At 40.1% G+C, this 24,605-nt stretch overlaps 1 protein-coding gene across 1 annotated transcript; it reads right to left on the reverse strand.

The window, feature by feature from the left end:
• Nucleotides 1-5,801: 5,801 nt before the first annotated feature.
• On the reverse strand, nucleotides 5,802-23,682 carry LOC140234231 (uncharacterized). Its single transcript, XM_072314291.1, has 10 exons — nucleotides 23,512-23,682; nucleotides 22,698-22,870; nucleotides 21,254-21,435; nucleotides 20,394-20,594; nucleotides 18,798-19,009; nucleotides 15,587-15,719; nucleotides 14,367-14,534; nucleotides 12,588-12,868; nucleotides 10,785-10,970; nucleotides 5,802-6,253 (listed from the first exon to the last, which is right to left on the reverse strand). The coding sequence occupies exons 1-10, from the start codon at nucleotides 23,650-23,652 to the stop codon at nucleotides 6,119-6,121; spliced, it is 1,812 nt and encodes a 603-aa protein (XP_072170392.1). The 5' UTR covers nucleotides 23,653-23,682; the 3' UTR covers nucleotides 5,802-6,118.
• Nucleotides 23,683-24,605: the final 923 nt, after the last annotated feature.

The raw sequence follows: 24,605 nt of genomic DNA on the forward strand, positions 1-24,605 counted from the left end.
TCTGATAGTCATACACAGATGGTATAACATATATCTATAGTGGATGTGTGTGTAACTTGAAAATTCCATTACGTTCCTGCTTTTCCTCAATATTTGATGAAATCTCTCCAATCATGGTGGCTTTATAAATTTAGCTCTTATTGATAAAATTGATGAAAAGGGGGGGGGGGGGGTGCAGGAGGGGGTGCTATGGCTGGGGCTGAATGTGAGATTTGCCCAGGCCTGTATTATTATTATTATAATGAGATGTCTGTGTAGAATGAGGCACCACTTCAACAGGGGAAAATAATGATATGTACAGTGTCAGCATAAACTGTGTGTTTCACTTGCATGGAAACAGCACATCCTTTTGAATTACTTTGTGAATGCTGTACCGAGATGGATGTATTTCATAATTATGCAAATTGCTTTTTTAATTCATTTATTTTTTTCTTTTACGGGAGAGTTTACACATGAAGATTTATATAGAATTGCTGTCAGTTATCAAACCTTCGCCTTGTATTTATTATAGATATTTGTGTATAATGTATTTCCTGTGTACAAATCTTGATCGCTGGCAGTGGATGATTAACAGTTGAGTCTATCTCATAATTATCCAGTGTTTGGATATATTATTAATCTCTGCAACTTGACATGCTTTTGTTTTTTTTCACTGTCATTCTTGAATTATATGCTTAATATGTGATGTGTCCTATTGTAATATGTACAGTGTACATGCATTTCTTTGGTATGGCGTTTTACATGAACATTTACTATTCTGTGAATCGAATAATGAATGTAACTAACTATAAATAAATTCACTTTCATACATAAATGGTTGCAGTTTCCATTGTTTGCTACATAATAGTAAACTTTCTGTATGCGAATTTGCATTTTAAAAACACAAACACACACACACACACACACACACACACACTCACAGTCACACAGGCTAATTTTCCATTATATTAGCACAGATGTGAACGAAATGTTAGAAATTAATTCAAGGACAGTGCCAGTGGCAAAGGCTACAGAGCTCTGGCTGCACTCTGTAATTTGGTAATCGAGGATAGATGGGGGTAGTTCCTTTATGAAAAGGATTCAAAATCAATTACCTAGGTTGAAGGTCACAACCCGAGTATGAATAAAGATGATTCACCATTTTGGCTGAATTTAGTGGTGTGCGAGGTGTACGTGTAGCTCCACTATGCATTCAAGTGAATTTATCGCATGCTGCAGTTTTGTCTGCAAAGGTGTCTTCAGCTTTTGCCAAGTTGTCAAAGGTCACACTGCAAGATGACCCAATGCTCAAATAGTTCCCTTTAAAAAAACAAGAGACCCGCGGGTCTAGCGCTCACCTGAGTATCGCAAGTTCACCTTTCACGCAGTCACTAATCTAAATTATTCACAGCTCTACTAAAATTTGACCAGGCTTCTCAAGTAGAAGATGAAAATGTACAATAAGGGCCGAAATTTTTAAAGATTCCTTCATTTGGGGGGATTGGGGGCCCCCTGGGGCCCTCTGGGTGGGGCATGGTGCCCATTTTGATAAATTGAGATCCTGACCCCCTAGGGATGCTACCTGCCAAGTTTGACGAAAATCCATCATGAGGTTTTCAGGAAGAAGATGAAAATGTACAATTCAGGCCCCCATTTGGACCTTCCCAACCCCCCCCCCCCCCTGCCCCCAAGAGGGGCACCCCTGGATTTGCTATGAACAAACTTGAAACTACAGTCATTAATGTACTCACTCATAGTATTATCTTAGCTCTATAACTTCTGATTCTAGAGAAGATTTTTAAAGATTCCTTCATTTTGGGGGGTTTGGCCCCGCTGGGGCCCCTGGGTGGGGCATGGTGCCCATTTTAACAAATTGAGATCCTAACACCCTAGGGATACTACCTGCCAAGTTTGGTGAAAATTGGTCATGGGGTTCTCAAGAAGAAGATGAAAATGTATAATTTAGGCCCCATTAGGACCCCTCCCCACCCCCCTCCCCTGGGTCCCAAGGGGGGCACCCCTGATTCTGCCATGAACAAACTTGAAACTACAGTCATCAATGTACTAACTCATAGTATTAACTTAGCTCTATCACTTCTGGTTCTAGAGAAGAAGATTTTTACAGATTCCTTAATTTTGGGGGGTTTGGGCCCCCCTGGGGGCCCCCTGGGTGGGGCATGGTGCCCATTTTAACAAATTGAGTTCCTAACCCCCTAGGGATGCTACCTGCCAAGTTTGATGAAAATCGGTCTTGGGGTTTTCAAGAAGAAGATAAAAATGTAAAAGTTTACGCACGACGGACGACGCACGACGGACGACGCACGACGCACGACGCACGACGGACGCCGGACGAAGGGCGATCGCAATAGCTCACTTGAGCCTTTGGCTCAGGTGAGCTAAAAAAGAAGAAGAACTGGTCCAAATTCCTTCAAACTTTGGCTGATAGGTTGTGTTTGTTTTTAAAGCAGGACAATGAAAACTACTTGGGAAACATGACAAAATGGATAGGAAGTTTGTATGTACCCTTGCCAAAGAAAGGCCTTGCAGTATTATTTCTAAGTTTTGGTCCAATTTGTATCTTCCTTGATAATTTTCCTTGAAATAGCACAACATGCATGAAAAGTTTGTCAATACTGTATACGCCGAATATTTTGAGAGGTTTTTATTATCGCAAATTTTGCAAGTCGGGTGCTATTCGGGAATTTAAAAACATTAAAAAATATAAACTCTGATCCAGACATGAATGTCACATGCACACATACACTTCTCTGCCCGGTACTATAATCCACAATCGCGAATTTAGCCACTCGCAAAATTGGCGGGAAGTCCCAAAATCGCAAAAAAATTAGACTCGCTAAATATATGGCATATACAGTAATTTCCTCAATGTCAAAATATTGCAGTGCCAGCAATTTTCAATCAAAAGCAACATCATGCAAATGACACGTAATATCACATTTACAAGTCAATATCAAAGCAGATACTTTTTATAAAAGTTTATTAGATGATTGATTTGATCTCTGAAAGTACTGTACATTCTACATGATAAAAAATTGTGCATATTATGTGGCAGCTATGTATGACATGCTACCACACTCTGTGTGTAGGAACACAATTATATCTTCTCTTATAATACAGTGGTTCTTTTCTATGTGCTACATGACGGACGGATCTACAATGTACGAAAAAATATTGAGATGAAATCTTGGATTCTTTGTAGGTTCACAATGCAAAATTTAAACACAGGTAAACTCTGTTATAATGAGAAACACTACTTGGGACTGCCGTAATTTTCTCGTCATAACCAGGAGACCTCATTAACATAGATGTAGGGTAAACTGTAATGACAGTTTTATCAGACAAATCTCTTGTTTCATTAAAGCCTCTTGTATCGGTCTTTCATTATGATGGACACTGATATATGATAGAAACATCTCACTATGATAAAATACTTCTTTTTTGCTTCTGCCTCTCTCTTACAGCACAAAATTCAAATAGAAATATCTTCCTAAAGACTTTATTGTTATGATACACCATTGCATGACAGTGACCGTACTACACAACACACACACAAACACACACAAATTATGAATACACACTGCTACTTCCAATAACTGCTCTTTTTTCTATCATAAAGGCCCTAAAAAGTCCAAAAGGTAAGCTTACAGGTAGGGGATCCCATTTGCATGCCTTAAATGAAGAGTTGTATAAATACAGTGGTATGTTGAAGAGAGTATCATTTTAGAAACTCCCACAAAGTATTGAAAGTGGAAGGTAACATTTAGTACATTTTTTGACCGTTAAGATTTTGAATTGAATTTTTTTCGGGGCTCACCGTAAATTCCAGTACATTACTAGGCTAGCTTTGCAGACCCATGCACTGCATGTGTGTTCATCATGTATATTTTGTGAAGAAAGTTCATCAACACAAGCCTCATTTCTATATACATTCTTGCCACACACTCTATATGTTATTACATCAGCTCTTGTACTTTTAGATTTGTGTTTATAGATAACAAATACAGAAGACTGCAACAAAAAGGCTTAAGTGTGGCTGACACACAGAACTACTGAGTAGTTGAGTTTTGTGCATTATTCAAATTTTAGATAACTGATGACTTCCAAATTTCTAAGCAGTGGCCTAAGCAAGTCCCCTGAGGTTCATATTTAATGTTTTGCTGCATTTTGGGAGGTCTGTAAAAGGTATCCCCTACCTTTAAATAATATCCTCTGTATTAATTTTGTCCATGGTCTCAGGAAAGGACAAAAGAGGCATACCCTTTACATGCATGTGTCAGCATGCGTTCCCTATTGCATGTCCGTTGCTATACGTGATGTATATATATATTTAAGAAGTCAAGATTAAAACTACCTTAATGATCCCTGGCAAAAGAGAATACCAGTGTATTTCTATTGCTAGATGGTGTTTGTACAAATGGATGAATGAATACAATTACACAAATACAATAAATCAGTGAACAAAAAAAAAAGTTCATATTGTACATGTATACAAAATACAACCAAAAAAAAAAACAACAAAACAAAACAAAATAAAAACAAAAACCAAACAAGGACCATACTGGAATAAAGTCCACTGAAATAACTAGAGATGATACCAGCATAAGTGAGTTTACTGCACTATCTTTAATTCTGATTAAAAAGAGGAGTACTTCACATGTCCTGTACTTGACCTGACTGCTCGAGATGGGGTTACCGTATTAAAAAAAAAAAGCGAACTACAGGGGGATGCAATATTGCATTGTACACTTTACATATCACGTATGAGAGACAAACGGATGAGCCTTGAAAAATCACAAAAATTATAAAGAGTTCAATGAATAGCAGATCTAGCTGCATTATGTACCTATAAAATGAAAAAAGAAAATTAAGTATGGTTATATTCAGGAAGACAAAATTTCAAAAATGAACCTCATCAAAATTTTCAATTTCTACATAACACAGAGGAGCGATTTATTGGATCACAAAAGTTGAGCAGTAATACACTTTCTGGTCTGCATGCTGTGCCAGTATGCTTCAATGTTACATACACATACTATTGTATCATCTCCCTGGAGGAGTTGCCAATGGCAACCACAGATTCCCATCACCAACTCTCTCCTGCCAGATGAATAAATGCACATGTTTTTCACCTGTTAACAAATTTTGGTGGGTCTTTGTCTTGTCTTCACATTCTGAACAGCACCCTTCGAGCAAGCTCCCCTACAATGAATTTTGTTGCGGGCTCACACTTGTAGTGTTTTGATTTGTAAGTTCTGATTTTATCTTTACTGATTTCTCTTCATATCAAACACTCTCCCAGTATCTCCTTCTCTCTCTCTCTCTGACAATGTATTTTATCCAAATGTTCTTTTTGTAATCTTTCTCTTTGTGCGGTTACCGCTTGGCTCTCCCATTCTTCCTCCCTCTCCTCCCTTTTGTAGCTCCATCTCTCGCTCGCTTCATACCTTCTCTCTCTCCTTCTCTCTTTCTGTCCCCCTCTCTCTCTCTCTCACTGTCTCCCTTACCATTCATTCCCTCCGCCACTCTCTGTTGCCCTCTCGTTCTAGTTGGTCGAGCAGCTGCAATCGGAGGATCGCAATTTAGCTTCATGGCCATCACTGATGGTAGAGGTATAATAATGATTTAATCGCGACGGAAACGTTCTGCTTCCAGTCTCCTGTTGCATTCCCCCCCTCCCCACCCCCCATTGCTCTCTGACAAAAAGCAATCACCATCTGGGGGGCCAGGCAGGCATGTAGAGGAAATCATCAACTGCGACGGAAGAAATGAGAGATGATCAAAACATTTATATTTTGTCGCAGAAAGACAGATGGTTGATATTGAAAGCGATTGTGTTTCCATCCAGTCAAAACTTGCACCACAGACGGCTGTGTCACATGTGCCTGGATGCGGAAGTAGAAGGTGCCACAAGAGTAGGATTGACCTTTAACCTTCAGCACACCAGACCATCACAGAGACAGGACACTGTATAAAGATGTATAGATGATTATTTGGGGAAATTACTCTTACTTTGTTGTATGCAAGATTTTGCTATACCTGTGGTCGTTATAACGGGAGTGCTCTAAAACATATTTTTGTGATTCCTCTGTAAAGGTGAAGAGTGCTGCTTGGTCTAATTTTAGATGGTGATGGTGAGATTCCCGGATTTCATCTCCGTCTTGATGGTCTTGGATCCCTTCTTCAGCTCCGCGGGATCCGCTCCAGCTGCCTTCTGGTTCTCCCTCTCAACCACATCCTCTGCCGTGGCCGAAGACTGCAGGGAAGAAGAAAAACAAAACTCTTTTCATTGCAATCTTCGTTAAGTCTTTGTATTTGTTTATTTTAATGTGCCAGAGCCATTTCTTACTGCCGCTTCCAGATTTAGATGAGTATACAGTATACAATATGGTACTTTGGATTTTGTTTGGAATATTTCATCAGTGCCTTCAGGCAAATTACAGGGGCAGAAAATCTAGAGAAACTCAAACTGAGCTTAAGCGATATTTGAAACTGTTATTTTGCATGAGGAATGAGTCATGTAAGTACAAATGTCAGGAAAGTAATAAGATAATATTTAAATATTTAAATTCACATTATATTACATATTTATACACGTACAATTCACTTATCTCAAGTGTTTATTTATTCATTCATTTTTTTTTTTTGCTTCTCATGACTTTTACATGTACATTAAAACGATATTAAAGGTGATATAATGAAAACTGGGGTTGAGTCTAAAAACTCATCATACACAAAGGCAATATTGAGAAAGATTTTTGTATATTTTTTTACAGGATGATAATTTTGTGTATGTGTGTGAGTGTGTGTGTTTGTGCATTTGTGTGTCTCTCTGGGAGTATATTGTAAATCTACTCATGCACCTGGTACCCCAGACATATAGATTTACTGATTCTTATTCAGTGCATGGGAAGGTACCCATTGTTTAAAAAAAAAAAAGAACAGTACAGAGTTTCTTGCCACGTGTACATATCAATCAACGAAGACACATATTGGTTGCTGCATGTCTACTACCTATCAACATTCTGAATCAAACTGAAGGAACTATAGAAAGGGATTATCAGATATGTCTGCAGCCCCTGTGAGGCAGGGTTATCCCTTAATACCATTACATCACAATATTCCACTACTTCTCCACAAATGCTCTTTCAGATTCTTTTCTCATTGCGAAGAAGCGAAAGAAAGATAGGAAAAGAAAAAGACAGAGAGATAAGAGAGCAAGAAAGTGAGAGAGAGAGAGAGAGAGAGAAATACCTAGCAAGAGAATGGGAGTTATAAAATGGAGCATTAAAAAAAAAAGAGAACTATAGAATACTGGATTGCTAGATGTGTCTTAGCGCATGGATGCATTTACTATTCACTTGATCAGAGTGATTTGTAACTCCTTTACATGCTTCGCAGATTACAGACTGTATTTTGTTAATCTTTGTGCTAAGCATACTGAACAAGCCTGTACCAGGTGGTATGCCTTTAGTTGTTGCTAGCTTGGACAAGGTTGGACAAGCCTTCTGGTGCACAAGATTTGAAAATACCTGGCACTATCAAAATGAAACTCCTCTACAGGAACACTGAAGAAAACAGTGATATAATTTCATGTGCTTCATTTGAAGCCTATATACAGACTACAGGTGAGCATTACGATATGAAATGTGATGGTAATAAGGCACTGAAATGTGATGGTAAACATATTGTACATATTATACACACAGTATATTCAGCAGGCATTTTTTTTTATTATCAAATTCAGTGAGTCAACTGATATTTGCAACATTAATAACTAGCAAAAATTTTGCCTCGTGTGACACAATTATGCTTTTGTCATTAAGCTAAGAAATTTTTAATTTTCTTGTGGAAAGTGATATAATGCCAACTTTTACTCTGTCAATGTGGCTCTAAAATACTCAAAATCTCTTACATGTCACAATTGACAAAATTTATGACAAATGCAGTATTATTGAAGATAATTAAAGCAATCTTACCCATACTTTAGAATACATACATTGTATAACTTTCATGGCTTCTGAGTTATGTAATGACCTAAGGCCTAGGGGTGGGGAACGTGTACTTAACCCGTTGAGGATGGACTAATTTTGCTGCAACATGCAATTCCCATAGACACCTGCCCAAGTATACCTAGCAACTCCTCCTCAATGGGTTAATCTGATTAAGGCATTCATCAATTGATTGCACTCCATCCATTGAATTGCTCTTTTCTTTTTCTGATCATCCAGGCATAAAACACAGCCTTCTTTCAGATGTTCATGACTCCATACTGACTAGTACACTTGGTTCATTGTGGCACACCAAAGCCCATTGGGGAATTATGATAGCCACAGTGTGTATGTACATCAATGACCGCACTGTCATGGAATACAGGTACTTCATACAAAGTCAACAAGTGGCTTATGGTCTGCTGTATGGAGTGGCAATACTGTGCACATTTCATATGAAAGTTTGTTGTCCCATATTTTTTTTTAATTTTCAATGATGCTTTAGGGCACTTATGGCCTATGCAGAAGTTGTATGATTTTACAGCAATGTATACACATTTTGTATGTATAAACTGATATTTTGTCTCAAAGGCAGATAAGATTGAAGTTATTTTTAACTACTTTGCTGGTTACAAAGCTTCAGATATAATGCAACTCTTGTAAACCATGCATTAACTGCAATTCCTGATGACCAGGCATGACATGAATTTACATTGTAGAAAAAGAGTAAATCTTTGTGCTATAATGTAGTGGTTGATAAGGTTTCAACTCAGTAAAGAAGCTTAAAGTTACATCAGAGAGTGATAACTGGCAGGAATACATCATGACATGACATGACAAAACTTTGCTCAAACGAAAAAAAAAAAAAAATGCACTGGTGTAGGACAGATTGTTCATTGGCATAAATATGCTATTGTTTTGTTTGGCAACAATGTTTAGAAAGGATACCTTTGATGACCACAAATACCACACACTTGCAATCAAAAAGAAATTAGATCTCAGAAGAAAGAGGCATGGATTTCCTCTGATAGGGAAAACTAAATCTAAAGACTGCCATGCACAGACTGTCGTATAAACCAAATGCACCCCGTAGACACTCTGTGACCCTCAAACACTTTTAATCCATTTGTTCCATCAGATTTGTAACATTAATCCATCCCAAAGTCAAAGGTTAACTTAGGAATGCTTGCATGTACATGAAGTACAAATTAATGCACAAATTACAAACCATATAACATCAACATTTGACAAAGATGATTACGACTGCGAGGTCAAAATAAGATTAGTAAATGCTTATCTGACAAAAGCTTGAAATATGATGAAGTAATAACAGCCTATAAAATGCTAAAACTGGAATGAGGATTTAATGGACACTGTAGCTGAAGTAAATCCATACAAAAATATCAAACAAATAATGAATGTACAACACACATTCCATTTGGAGAAAAAAATACATATCACCAAAAAAAAAATCATTAACTTTATAACCAAGACAAAACAGCCAGGAACATTAAGGAAGATGTATGTGGTCATAGCTTTGCCCATGATTAGTAGGGAGCATGCCTGTTAAAAGGTGTATGCTACCCTATAGCTTAGTTATGATTGGATATCATTTGCCGTAATTTGAGGTTTTCCACGAAGAATAAAATGTGACAATAGGAGTGGTATGCCAAGAAGTAAACCTTTCTTTTTCCTGTACGCCACTGACAAATGAAAAAAAATGCAGACATGGAGAAAATGCATGGTATCAAATGTGACCCGCTACGTCAAAAGGATCCAAAAGTCGCTGACGGCTTAGCTGAGAATAATCGAATTTGATATCAGATCATTAGAATCCATCAAAACCATAGACTTTCTGTTTTTAACATATTTTTGCAGACTAATGTTTTGTCTATTATCTGTCGAAATTTAGAAGGTTAATGATCAAAGGAAAGGGAAGAAATTAGCATTGTTCTGGGCCATGATTTTCTAAGTTTAAACGGAACAGAAACGTGTCCGATGATTTGGATTTAGCGCTGCAGATAGACTCCGCCCCTAGCAACGAGAGAGTGATCTTATTGGTGAGTGCATGGCATCCTGGTAATTGATTGGTCATACATAGACCGCTGGCACCAAGCTTGAATGAGCATCACGGAGGTTACTGGGGCCTATCTTCCATTGTCAACAGGTGAAAACTGTCTTATCTCCCCTCAATTACGATTTGGGAAGGAAAACTTGGAAGGTAGTTTTCTCGAAATGATGCATCACGCGTTTACCCCGGGGTACCGTAGTACCCCAGGTAACCGCGTTGTGTAGCGCCACCTCACGTCCACTCGAGGACAGCCAGAGAAAAATGCATGCACTGTGTGTGCGTGTACATAGTCATTCCCATGCCACTGCATGTTATACTATGCATGCATGGAAGCTGCGATACCACTAGCGTGTGCTTCAGTGCAGTGCATGCAGTGCAGTAGCGCGCGTTAGCTCCAGCACCAAACTAATTTCCTCTTTTTGGCACCCAGGGTACAACCTTTTAAAAAAAATAAATAATTCAACAAAATGGCTGATTTTTGTTTGGTACCCTGGGATACCATTTATGTCATCAAAAGCCAATTTCCTAGACCACTTGACATGCTCTCTTAAAAACATTGATATTTCTGCAACCAAGCACATTTATGAGTCATGTTTTGTATGCAATTAAAGCGGAAGAGTAAGGCAATAATGTCATGTCATTTTCAGAATGTCGACCTCCCCCGGCTTTCGGATACTTTTGTTGTAGCGGGTCACAAATGGTAGCATCAATATAATCAAACTTACCCAGGCATAGAAGACAGCTGCGCCAGCACTGACGTCCCTGACCTGCTCCAGGTCGAATGCAGCCAAGATGGCGCTGGTCCGCTCTGCAGTCGCCACGGGGATCTTGTTTGGGTCGCACTCCATGACCCGCCGCTTCAGCCCTTCTTTGCCCGTCTTGCCGATAAGGGCCTGCATTCCTTTCCAGTCCTGGGTGGATTTTGAGGAAAGGAAGGTGGGAAAACTATGAGCACAGAAACAGTAAAACAGTCACCTGGATTCACACTCTTAACCCGATGAGGACGGACTGATTTTGCTACGACACAAATTTCCCACAGACACCTGCCTGAGTATAGCACTCATCCTCAACAAGTTCAAAGTTTGTGCGTCCCTTTTGCAGCCCTGATTATTAGATTCCATTCATAATCTGGTATATTGTGGAGGTAGGTAATTAAGACCTCTTCTCAAAATAATGAAAGTGGAAGCTTCGTTGTGATAGAGGGGGAAATATTACTATAGATTTCCAGTGAATTATCGGACCCCCCCCAAAAAAAAAAGAAAAAAAAAGAAGAAAATTCCAAACATTCTTCTTGGTTTAAAAGGGGAGGGCATTCTCGAGTGACATGGGTTTTTCATATTCATTTTTTAGAAAACTCTGAGGTGTATTGGAGTAAGATTTACACAAGATGTTGGAAGCATTATTCTTCAACAATGCAAAATTTCATAACACGTGTTTGCAAAAGGGATATATACAACTTTTTATCACATCCAGTGCTGACATTTAGTCGTGCGTCAGTGTACGCTCATTATTGGGTCTCTGTCGCCACACGCACAATGTCATGCAGATTCATGCATACCAAATCTGCATAGTCTGTGGACTATAAAAATCTAATTTACCTTTGTGAATTCTGACTGATATGCTTCACACAAAAGTTAGAGCAATATAAAAGGGTAGATTTGGTTACGTGTGACTTGTTGATAGATTACAGTTTGATACAGTTTCAGAAGAGAGAGAGCGTATGCACTTTTTATTTCTGAAGATTCCACGCTTTTTAGTCATGATATTTACATGAATTAGATTCAATGTTGCCATTCCAAACTACAAATGTACTTGTATATCTTTGTATGGGAAGTTGCATATTCAAACACTGAGTAATGCAAGTCAGCCAGCTTCCCTCAAAAAGGAGAAAAAGAAAAAGAAAATTCAATCATGAGTGATGCTGCACCTGGACTTTCATTGATCTGACTCAAGGGTGGTTCCCCCTTCCCTATCACCCCATCACCTCTGACCTCCATCACTCCCTACCCTATCACCCCATCACATACTGTATACGCTATAATTTTCGCGTGCATAAATTTTCGCGAATTGCCGCTGTCACACATTTTCACGAGTAGTTAAATTCGCGATTGGGGGACCGGAGAAAATATGAAGTGGCAAAGAAAGTGTGAATTTTCACCTTACTAGCAACGAATGCTCCCACAGCGACTGGGCTGTGTATACTAGAGATTCTAGTAAATTAGTTAGACGTGGACATGCTATATGTACGTAAACAAGCTTAGCCAGTATGGTCTGTTCGGTAAGCCGTAAAATGATCGTATCGTCAAGGCAAGGGATTCATTTTAGAAGGTAATATTTTCGCGTGTTGTTAATTTCACGAATAGCTCCTGACTCGCGAAATTCGCGAAAACAAAACCCACGCGAAATATATAGCGTATACAGTACCTGCATCACCCCCTACCCCCATCACCCCCTACCCTATCACCCCTAACCCCCATCACCCCCTAACCCAAATTACCCCCCAAACCTCCACCACTCCCATCACTCACCTGCAGCTGTTTCTCCTTGTTGCCTAGCAACAAGTAGGTGGAGATCATGACCTTGTGGACCTGGGGCGGTGGCTTGGAGTAGCTGCGGATCTCAGCCACAGTACTCTGCTTCAGGTTGAGGATCTCGTCGCGCAGTCGCTTGAGGCGCTTGAGCGAGAGCAGCATCTTGTTGGCCTGGATCATCTCCTGCGGCATGTGAGCCTCGTAGCCGTGCTTCTTGACAAAGTTGATGGCCTTCTCGAGCTCCTCCAGATTGCGCTTGTCCATGGCTTTCATGAGGTCTGTGTCCAAAAGAGATTTAAAGTGAAAACATAGTTTTCAATATGTCCACAGAGCTGTTGATTTTTGCTCTTAAATGCACACATATGCATAAGAACTGTGTGAAATAAAGCTTTCACACAATTTCAGTTGGGTAATGACTGAAATGCTAAATATTAGCCAAAACGGTTCACAGGAAGTACAACAGTCTCTGAGCATACCCAATCGTGGTTGCTACGTAAACTTTGTGATCAATTTTCGATAATGGAGTCACTTTGATATGTTTGATAACTTGCATTTGTTGGTTGACTCTCACTTTCATTTTGTTGCCTCCTCTTGGTACACCTTATTAGGGCTCGCTGCTTGCTAAGCACCCCCATGCTGTTGCTATTTCACTCTTTTCCTTTCTTTATCCCTCTGTTGTTCCTCATCTTGTTTGATGTTGCCTCCTATTCTTCCTATCCTTCAAAGGCTGCCCCCATTGTCCTTGGGATCATCACTGACCCTTCTCTGCCTTTTGTCTGTCCATCCTCCTGCTCTAATCCCCCTCCCTTTACCTGTTATGGACTCCTTGCCCATGACCTCCAATCCTCCCCTTTTGTTTTCTTTGTTCTGTGTACCCAGCCTGTCCCTGACTGCTCTTGTTGTGTGAAGTCCTTATATGTGATTGCTTTCCCTGCCTGTTTGTTATTTTGCCTCTGACAAAGATTCCGCTAGGATCGAAAGCTCAGGCCCCTTTTGACTCCATTTTACTCCATTGGCTCGCCACTATTGGATAAGCAGTTTTCGGCAGCTTTTTTCGCTACAATTTTCGATAACTGACAAATCGGGCCACAACAGTATAAACTGATTTTCTGCACGACAGTGAATTACAAGCAGCTTGTTGGGAAATATAGACTGCTAGGGCACGATCAATCGTCACGTAACATTCTACCTACCCACACTGCTGGACAGGTATCATTCCTCTGGAATAAAAGCTGTATTCAATGATCAAAATCATTTCACACCTTTGATCTGAAAACACTCCAAAACAATTTATTATCTTGGCAAAATCGCTTCACCCAAGTACAAGTTTCTCGGTAGACTCTTTTGATGTGCCTGCAAGCAAATTCCAAATGATGAAAGATGAATTTTGAACCCTTCTCATACTACCAGTATGTCTTAGTTTTAATGGCAATGGATAAAAGTGAGTGGCTTCAAATTTGCATGCACTGAACTGGACTGACTATTGAGCTGTAGTACCAGTAAACTGAACAGAACTGAAATTCAACTGCATCACACTGTTGTAAATCACACCGAGTCATTATGCATGAATGTACAAGAACCAACAAAAAACAGCAGCCTAAAAAAAAAAATGGGAAGTAAAAAGAAAAACCTCTGTTACTACATTCACTCTACAAAACAAAACAAACAAGCGAACAAACAAAACAAAACAAAACAAACAAACAAACAAACAAACAAACAAAAACAATGCCCCTCATTACATTATTCATGGAACAAAAAAGTTGTTCTTCAACTGACCATCCCGGGCCTTGAATCTCTTGAGAATGCTCTCTGCCTTGGCTAGGTCTCCCTCAGTGTCTGCCAGCTTGTTCTCCTTGAACTCCTTGACTGACTTCTGCAGCTTGGCCTTGTCCTTCTCCTTGATCGCCACCTTCAGCTCCTTGCGGATCCGGTTGTGACGCTCGCCTGGAGGACGACAAACAATTCAACAAGCGTTTTCATCCTCAACCAAATAGGGCGATATTCACGAGATGCCAGCAATCAATACAACTATCATTATCCACATCCATGACAACAACAATAATGCAGTCAACGAGGGATATGAAAAAAGACAACAAAGTTAAGTACTGTAAAACGAGGAATGTTCATGTGCATTTTAATTTCGCAAATTTCGCGAGAGCCAGGATTCGCAAAATTAAAATGCATGTGGAAGTTCTTGTCTACACTATACGCATTGAATGTTAGAGGCAACTCTCGAAAATTTCATGCCTCGAAAATATGTTTTACAGTATATTACTCTCACTAAAGATAACGATTATGGTAATAGTAACAATTTGATAACTCTAACAACAGAAATCATAATAATGGTAAGGCTAATCACGAACTGACAAATCTCTTGTCTCCTTTGTGCTGTCATAGATGCACCAGGGACAGCAAAATACTGAGAATCAACAATAAACTCTCCCAACTATGACCAAGGTAAAATGTGATCAAGAAGATATTGCTTCATCTGTTTATTGAGCGTATCAAGAATATTGTGTAATAGCAATGCAGGGTAATGGGGAAATAATTCTCCATCTTGGCCACTGATCTCTATTGGAAGTATCTGGATATCTCATTGACCCATTCATGCTCTTATATAAACAAACAAGTGAAGCCGCCACGCTGCCATGTTACCATGCACACTGCATGGGGACTTGCAGGCATTTTTTCAGCAGATCATGTGATGTCTTGAGTTCCGTATGCAAGTGTATGGGAGATGTGCATGGTTAGATGGCAGCGTGGTGGCTTCAGAGCGATTGGCCAATGAGATATCCAGATACTTGATACTTGAGATCAGTGGTCATGGCACATCAAGAATCGTCAAGTAATGTAGGGAAATGAAGAAACAATTCTCTGTCTCGGGGTCCCTTTTGTAAATATATTTCCTTTTCGGAGAAATATACGCACTGTTGTATTCTGATTTCAAACCAGGATATTCCACTCTCTTCTGCATCCACACTTGAAAGCGAACTTACGTTTAGCCTTCTCCTTTGCAGCCTTTTCAGCCTCTTCGGCAGCCTTCTTGCTCGCGGCGTCGTTTGCTTTCTTCACAGCCTCGGCCGCCTTCTTAGCCTCCTCTTCAGCCTGCTTGGCTTTGTCTGCAGCTTCCTGAAACAAAAACAAAAAAAGATTTCAAACATGTTGAATGCAATAACCTTCAGGTGTAGATTTAAATATGAAATGGAAAGCCCTTCAATTTCCTTTCTCTCTTGTTTTTTTTGTTTGTTTGGTTTTTTTTTCATAATCACAGCACTCATTTTGAGATTGAAGGATTAATCCTTCCTTACAGTTAGAGAGGGCACAGTGTAACCTTCTCTATCCTTTTCATAATGACTGGAAAAAAAAAATCAACAGTACAGAAGATGTTCATCATTGTGGTAGTTGTTGACAAAAAATATCTATGTGAAGAAAAGAAATCTACATGCTTTGTTTTCATTATTATTTTGTTTCTACCAAAGGTTCCATACAGGACTCTACTTTGTCGAACTTGAGTGCTTCTTTTTTATTATTCATCAGCATGTGTCATTAAAAAAAATATCATTTGCCATCATGAAACCAAGAGTAGAATGTTTGAAAAGAACAATTGCATAGAACATATTTCTTACATACTAAAAGCAAGTGCAACCAAAAACACAGAGCCCTGTGAAAATATTTGATGATGTACTATATGAAAAAAAATGTGATGTTTAAACATGAATTAATTTCAGTTCTGTATGATTGACAAATGGAATCTTTCAGTCCGCTAATCTGGGGCATCATGCAACAATATGACCACATATTGTCAACACGTATCTGTCCATAGGTATTAAGTAGTTACTCTGCAACGTCGACCCTACTTGTGCCTCAATCACATGCCTGACTGTCGACGGCCTACCCACTTTGTATATTTCACTCAAACACACTACTGTGCACAAAATGATTAACAAGTTGCAGTATGCCTAGTAAGCATCACATGTGAATTCCATTCCACACACAACTTGCAGCGCATGATGACCGAATAGCCACGTTCCATAGGGATATTTGCATGTGAGTTCTGATTTTCTGTTGAGGTTGTGTCTTCAAAAAGTCATGCGCCTCTTGACTTTTAGGCCTGTTCATAACATATGTCATGACCATGAATATATGAAGAGTTCGTTTGCAAAAACCGATAAGTCCATATTTGCCAAATGGAGATATTTGCGATTAAAGGTCAAGAAAAATAAAGAGAATAATAAGAAAATTTTTGCTTCTTTTGACCATAACTTCAAAAATATACCTTTATATGTAGTGACCAATATATCATTTAAAAGGTATTATTTTGTACTGTATGACAGAGATCGTACTTAAAAATCTTCAAAAATGGACTTATCGGTTTTTGCAAACAAACCCCTCATATGTTTGCAGTCTGTTTTTTAGGGGTTATGTTTTGGATGCTGGCCTTTTGCAAGGAAACAGCCATACACAGAAGCTTTGTTATAAAATCTACATCACAGCAATGCTTGCAATTTTCCTATAAAACTTTGCTGTACTGCATTTCTACCATAAAAGGTTCTATAAAAAGTTAAACGGCTTTGAAAAAGAGAGTTTCTCAAAAGGGTTCATGTGTTGTGGTCTCAGAATAATGAGGCCCACAACCGGGTTTACACTGTGGTACATTCCTTTCACAATTCTCTAAGAACCTTCAAGGTTCCCAAACAAGATTCTTTTTGCCAGTCAACAAAGAACTAACAGGTTGGTAATCCACCTGTGCGAAAGCAGTCAAGCAGTACATGTATGTATCTTCTTTTCATGGTCAACTGCATGTGCCATTGAACAATGGGACATTTCAATTGGACTTGAGATTACATGTATGAATAGAGCATGCACTGATGGGCTTGTAAACTCTTTTGTTATACACCGTAAGGCCACACAAAACATGTCAGTGAAAGTCAAAATCTGGTGAGCTCAGCCTCGATCACTATGTACATCTTGAGTGTTTTATAGCAAATCAAGAGCACTTATCCAATGAAAAAAGTTGAATTAGACAAAAATAATGTCATACAGTTTGATAAAGAAGAACTTATATTGATAGCAGAAACTCTAATCTTTAAACTCGAAGTCATTTTCCTATTCAGCATATTGACAAATAAACATGAAATTAGGTCAGAAGTGCAGACACTACTGTCTACTTTTTAAGAACCTGATATCAGGTTCCCACATATGAGTTGACTCCACAGGAACCTGGCATACCAGGTAGGGAACAGGTTAACCTGTTCCTTATGGGAACCTGGTATACCAGGTTCCCAAAATGTAGACAAGAGTGCCTGCATTTGTGGCCTACATTCACGTTAATTTCTGTTATACTGCCAAGAAAAATGGCTTTGATAGAAGATTAGAGTTTCTTCTAGACATGCATTTGTTTTCTTTTAGGAAAACTGCATATAGTATAATTTACTTCTTTTTTTTTTCAGATGCAGTATGTGCTTGTTATGATATTTTATGCAGATGTGCATCACAATGAAGGTTGAGCTAAGTAGATTTCGGTGTTCGCTGACCCCATTCAGATGCCTCGTTTTGCGTATAACAAAAGAGTCTGTGAGGCCATCAGCGCTCACTCTATTCATACCATATGCCCGATCGATATTTTCATTGTTCCATGCCACATATAGTTGACCGTGGAAAGGGGCTACATTTACCGCTTAACTGATTTCGCAGAGTGGGTTTACCAGCCTGACCGTTCTCCGTTGACGGGCAAAAAGAATCTTGTTTGGGAGCATTGAAGGCGGTGGGAGAATTGCGGCAGAAACGGGTTAAAGGTCCTGTTTACCTTTGGGAACAGCGATTTGAAAAAAAAAAAAAAAAAATTCAAGATACAACATTAATGCATATGTGTTGGTTTGTTGTACCACAAAACATTCTATCATACAAAATTTTTGCAATAAAGCCTAAATTAGAAGGAGATATCTGTATTTTTCTCAATAAACTGTAACTGTAGATGGTTTATTCTAGAAACAATTTTATTATCAACTATTGTTCACATTTTGTATATTTAACAATACTCAACATCAATTACACTGATTAAACTTTTTACATTGGTTGTTCCTATCCCTAACTCACAGTTTAGAAGTATTTTGAAGCACAACAGCTGGGTTTTTGTTTTATTTGCAAATGGTAAATAATGTGTTTAATAATTGATCTTGGCAGGACAAGAAAATAGCAGCAGCACACCTCAGCCTCGTCCTCCACATTCTTGAGTTTCTCCTCCTCGGCCCTCTCCTCCTCCTGCAGGGCGATAGCCTTTCGTTCCAGCTCCCTCTGGGCCTCCAGGGCCTGCTGCACCTCGATGATCTCCAGCTCTCGCTGTCGCTCCTTCTCTTTCTCCTCCATCTCTTTCTTAAGTCTCTCCTCCTCGCGCTCCTCAGCCTCTCGCCTGCCTCTCTCTGGCAGAGAGAATTGGAGAAGATGCGAAGAAAGTAGTGTAAAAGACGTGGTGATAGTAACATACTACTACAATAGGCAAGGCTGCATACAAACCCATTTTTTTTTTTCTACTGGTCCGACCCATCTGTTGGACCAGTTGGTACCCAGTTTTTCTATTTCTTACTGGTCCATTCCTGAAAAAAAAATTACTGGCCCTACAGTGATTTTTACTGGTCGGGAACTGTTGGACCAGTGCCAGTGTGCAGCGTTGTAATAGGACCTCAATTATTGGGCCACGTCGGGAGCAGCGGGCCTCCGGATAATCAATTTAGCCAGATAAGTGAGTTATGCTCAAATACAGCACTTTCGAGTATCAGGTATACACATCCACCAATTTACTATTATTGTAGTATTATGATTATCTGCATGGCGTTGTCAAGTTTCATACTTCAAAAGATACAGAAATGAAACAAAATATAAGTGAAATATCCCTGCATGTCCCTTCATGTATTGTTTGTTTGATTGATATTGACCATCAATGAGATTGATTGTTTTGCGGCTAGTTGAATACTGCCACTGCATTGTACTGTAACCATTGCTGTGCACTCAGTGCCAGTGACAAGCACGGCATCAGTCAATGACATATTGTCTCACAAATTGACTCAAAAGTTACAGTTCTCTGCAATGACTGAAATACGTCCCATCATGCATTTGCACACTGGTTGAACATGTGGTTGTTTTAGTGAGTTTTGGCACTGAAAATACATGAAAAAAGATATCAGCCATTCAAAGTCCAGGTAACAGCGAATCCGGATAATTGATGGCTGGGTAATCAAGGTCCTATTGTACATGAACTGTTTTTAGAATACGCCATCTCGGGCTCCATGAACATAGCAGCATCTCCAAACCTGCCCATCTAGCATGGCTGTCCTCAGTTCACTAATGCTATCAAGGCCTGTGTCGATCTTCAATATACAGATGTAAAGTGGTCCTACTTCTCCCTCTTCCAACAACACCCTGTTTAGGCTCCAAGAGTATCAGGGGATTGGGAGATAGTTCTTGGTGCTGCACAAAGTGTCCTGCTAGTCTCATTCCCATCTCACACACTTTGGGAGACACTTTTAGCAAACCATCACAGTCATCACCACCATATCAGTTCACAATGGCAAGATACTCTCCAGTGAAATTTACGGGAGACAAAATTTTGTACAGGTTTCCTCAGTCTAACAGGAAGTTAAATGCACACTTCAATAATGGGGATTAAGGGGATAATAAAGGTAACCTATTTTCATTGACACCTAAGTTTGCAGACATCGGAGTGTGCCAATCAGTAATGATAGCACTCCAACATGCTGTAAATACCAATCAGCAAACAGACAACAGTTAGGGTTGATGAGCTCTCACCTTCTTCTTCCCTTTCCTTCTGCTCCAGCTCCCGCTGTTGCTGCAGCCTCTCCTCCTCTTCCTTCTTCCTCCTCCTCTCTTCATTCCCTTTCTTACTCTCCGCCTCCAGTTTCTTCCTCTTCTCATCCTCAAGCTGCTTCCGTCGAGCCTCCCTCGCCTCCTCCTCTCGCTGCCGCTTCTCGTCGTGCTTCTTATTCCGCTCTGGGGTGGGGGGGGGGTGGGTTGGGGGTGGGGGGGGGGGGAACCACAAATGAAAAATGAAAGAATCAAGTATTACTCTCGGAATTGAACGCAGGATGTACGCAGCGGACAATCTTACAATGTCAAGGTATGGCATGGGCTATTTCATCCCTACTTTGTAAGCAAACAGTCCTTCCTGCCACCAACCTCTCTCCCCCCCCCCCCCCCCCAATAATCATGTCAGGTGTCTAATTCTTTTGTGAAACATACATTTCCAGGTTTGGGAATTTCTTGCAGGTTCCATTTGACAAAAACATGGGAACAACAATAACATGCAAATATTGTGGGATATAATAAGTTTTGTAAAATGAACCAGGTGTATGACGCCACTGCTATAAAATGTGTGACACCACTGACTCAAGTCCATATTGTGTACTCCTGAGGTACAAATTGTATGATACCTTTAATACAGCGCTTGAACGCTCCCAATCTGTCACATGGCTTTTGAGCACTCAAACACAACTTTTAACTATACGTAGCGATGAACTGTATCTCATGATGAAAGGAAGATGTAGTCCTATATATACAATGCTGTGTAGGAAGCATCCCAAAGGCTAACAGATATTGCTTTGACAAAAAGAAACAATAAAAACAGTGGAAAGAAGCAATGGATCCATTACCCTCTCTCTCCCTCAGCTCCTCATACTCTTCCATTGCAATCTCCTGCCGACTGGGGATGTTGCAGAGGTCCACCTCGATCTCCTCGAAGCTGATTCCGCTGCCCCGTACGGCCCGGCTTCTCAGGAAGCGCTCCCAGCGCCGGCGGGAGAAGAGGTTGCCGTGGACCGCCTCAAACATGAATCTGGTAAAGAAGGAGGATAAAAGTGATGCAGCAGAGGAAACAGGAGAAATTCTAGAGCTAAACCATCTTCTGATGAACAATGTGTGAAGGTGTGCTCAATACCGTATGTGTTATCCTGAAGATGTTATGATTGATCTAAAAGGATGTTGTCTTTTTTTTTTTTTTTTTTGCGAAGTGATTGTTGAAAACTTGACAATGTGTTACAATACGATTTATGGAGAGAACGGTGGATAAATGCTGGAGATAAAGAGAAAGGGTGCGCTTGAGCGCTCTAAAGCAAACCAAAGCGAACTGAACTAAAGCGTACCGTACTAAACTGTGCCAGATTTCGAGCATTCGAGCGCTCTGTAGAGAAGGCATACCTCAAGTTATTTTTAGAAGTGGTCACATATTTTGTAGTAAAAGGGTCATTCACCTGACATGCTTGAACCTCTTACAGATGTCCCAAACAAAGAGAATTTACTCTTTGCATTATGATATATGTGCATGATACATGCATTCTTCACATGTGAACTTTTGGTACGTTTTAGGTACCCTTTTAGAGCGCACTGGGAAGTGGTCCACTTTTGGCTTGGTACAGTAGATATGGTACACTTTAGGAGCGTTCGAGCACTCCTCTGGTGTGGGTACGGTACGGTACAGTTTGCTTAAGGAGAGTGCTCAAATGCACCAACAGACAGAACGAGTGACAGAGGGACAGACAGCTGTTTGGAGTAACTATCTAATCTGTAATGCAGGGCTCCACACTAACTTTTATTTTTGGTGGCCCAAAGGCAAACATCCGACCTTTTTTGGTGGCCCGATCAGGCTACCCCATTCTTCATTTCCGAAATTTTGGTGGCCCGACTTGCGTTTTTGGTGGCCCCGGGCCACCGGGCCACCGTTAGTGTCGAGCCCTGTGTAATGAGATGTGGAAGGTGATGGTAATGATGATTTCAAATATCCAAGGCTCACCTGTAAAACCAAATAATGGGAGCAATGGGGACGAACAGAATAAAAACAAAAAATTCAATTTGTTTTCAGGACGGTTCCATGGCATTTCCTCCTGCGGCAATTGCTCCAATGGAATATCTGAAGACTAGACCAATCATAAAACCTACTCACAAATGTAATCCTAACCCTAATTCTCACATCAAACTAGACCCCAAACCCTAACACAACCCTAAGTCCCTGGAGAAAATGAGACCGGAGCAACTGCCACAGGAGCAAAATGTCGTATCACCTTTACAACACACCACTTCGTCTAACCACTTTTGTAATACCTTGCCTGCTCCTCCGTAATGAAGCCCTTCTGTTCTCGGTCCAGGAAAGCAAACTCCCAGCGGAAGTCCTGGAGCAGGAAGTACCTCCTGTCCATCTCCTGGAGGACAGCGAAGAGTTCGCTGGGGTCGCACGTGTCTTGGAAGGCACAGCAATATGCCATGGATGCAACAACCTACATTGTAGCAGAAAGAGAGGAAGTTTGGGGAGAGGAAAATAGAGTTTTACTTGTACTGTCACATTTCAGAATATTGTCTATGTTGCTCTGAGTCTGATTTCACTGCTCCAATGAAAAGGGGAAAAATGCTGGATTGGTTTAAGTCAGGGCTGTAAATACCGTCAACAAACAGAGAGTTAAGATGTAACTGTGTCGTATTCATTAATCTGCACATCTGCCAGCTTGCTCTTTTTCACAAAATTGGGACAAGTGAGACTAAATGAGCAGGAACTGTGTATTTCCTTAATTTATAAGATATCAATTGGAAAACATGTGAAACTTGCACAATGTCGCGCCCTAGGAGTTGGTTGTCTTACTTTGATTCAAGGGTAAGTTTTGGGGTCATCAACCAAAATCAAGAATGTGCATGGGCATGTACGTGAAGAATAAGGTGGTAATAAAGAAGTTTGTGTCGTTCAGATACTGAATTACAATGTATATCTGCCTTCACACCAGGAACTGAATTCATTTCAATCTACAAGCAATATTTTCAAACAAGACAGAGTACTATGTAATTATTCATTTGCGATTGTAGACTTCAGAAAGGGATAGACAACCGAAGAATGAAAACAATTGAAAAGACGTCATTTATAGTTTACCTGTGGAATGCTGATGCCACCGATCCTGAGGCTTTCATGCATCTGCTGCAGCTCCCTGGGCGTGAGCTCCCCTTTGGTATCCCGGTCGTACTGACGGAACATGGCGTCCAGTACTTGCTGCCTCTCCCCCAGCTCCCCCATGGCAAAGGTCAGAGGTCAAGGGTCAGAGAAATGTGACTAAAGATGGATAAAGATAAAGAAAGAGAAAGATAACTTAGAGATTGAGAGAATGACAGAAAGAGAAAGAGAGAGGAAGAGATAGAGAAAGAGAGGGAGAGCGAGTATACGATGTAAAAATGAAACAGAGGAGTGTATGGGCAACATGGACATTGATAGATCTGCTGTAAGGGACTTCCTATGGGGATACTCACTATATGCTACTGATAGGCTGCTACATGCTACAGGCCTGCATGTAAATAGCTGGCTAGCTCCAAGGAGCAAGGACATATCAGTGAGACATCCTCCACAGGAACAGGCTGTAAGTATATTGCACTAAAGTAAAGAATGACTCCAAAGCAGCGTAAACATAAATCATGCTCAAAATATTGAGGAAAAAAAAACCAATTTTTTTTTTTTTTTTTCCATTGTGACAAAGGTACATGGTCCATGGAAGTCTTCACTAGGGCCACTGGTATAAATGGCATGTGTGTTTAGATTATTATGACATGTATGCCTCTGACAGGCTCTGTTTACCATAGTTTTACAAGTGTATAATTTAAGTCGAACTGGCCACCCAAACACGTATGCGCCCCGGGGTTACTGTACGGCATAGTTACACAGTTTGCTGGTGCTGAGTTTTAGAAGTTGTATCATGCACTTACCTCTTTGGTCTAGTTTTACTTAGACTCAATTAGAATTTATTCCAGCAATGCCAGACATACAGTAACAGTAGCTTCCTGAGTGATATCTGCCTATTTAAAAGCAATGCTGTACACTGTGGCACTGGTCTGACGGTCCAGGACCAGTAAAAGTCACTGTCGGACCAGTAACTTTTTGAGGAATAAAAAAATGAAAAACTAGACCAACTATACGTACCTATAAAAGGTTAGATGTACATTTGTACTTGTTTGACCAAAAGATCATTTTGTAAAAAT

The sequence above is a fragment of the Diadema setosum genome, chromosome 10 (assembly GCF_964275005.1).
Source record: "Diadema setosum chromosome 10, eeDiaSeto1, whole genome shotgun sequence".
NCBI classification, from domain to species: Eukaryota; Metazoa; Echinodermata; class Echinoidea; order Diadematoida; family Diadematidae; genus Diadema; species Diadema setosum.

Bases quoted from the DNA above. Each gene is read 5' to 3' on its own strand.
- LOC140234231 (XM_072314291.1), bottom strand. From the start codon at position 23,652: ATGGGGGAGCTGGGGGAGAGGCAGCAAGTACTGGACGCCATGTTCCGT. The intron at 22,871-23,511 runs GTAAACTATAAA...GCTACAATGTAG, and splicing joins GTGGCATCAGCATTCCACAG to GTTGTTGCATCCATGGCATA. The intron at 19,010-20,393 runs GTGAGAGCTCAT...TCTCTCTGCCAG, and splicing joins GAAGGAAAGGGAAGAAGAAG to AGAGAGGCAGGCGAGAGGCT.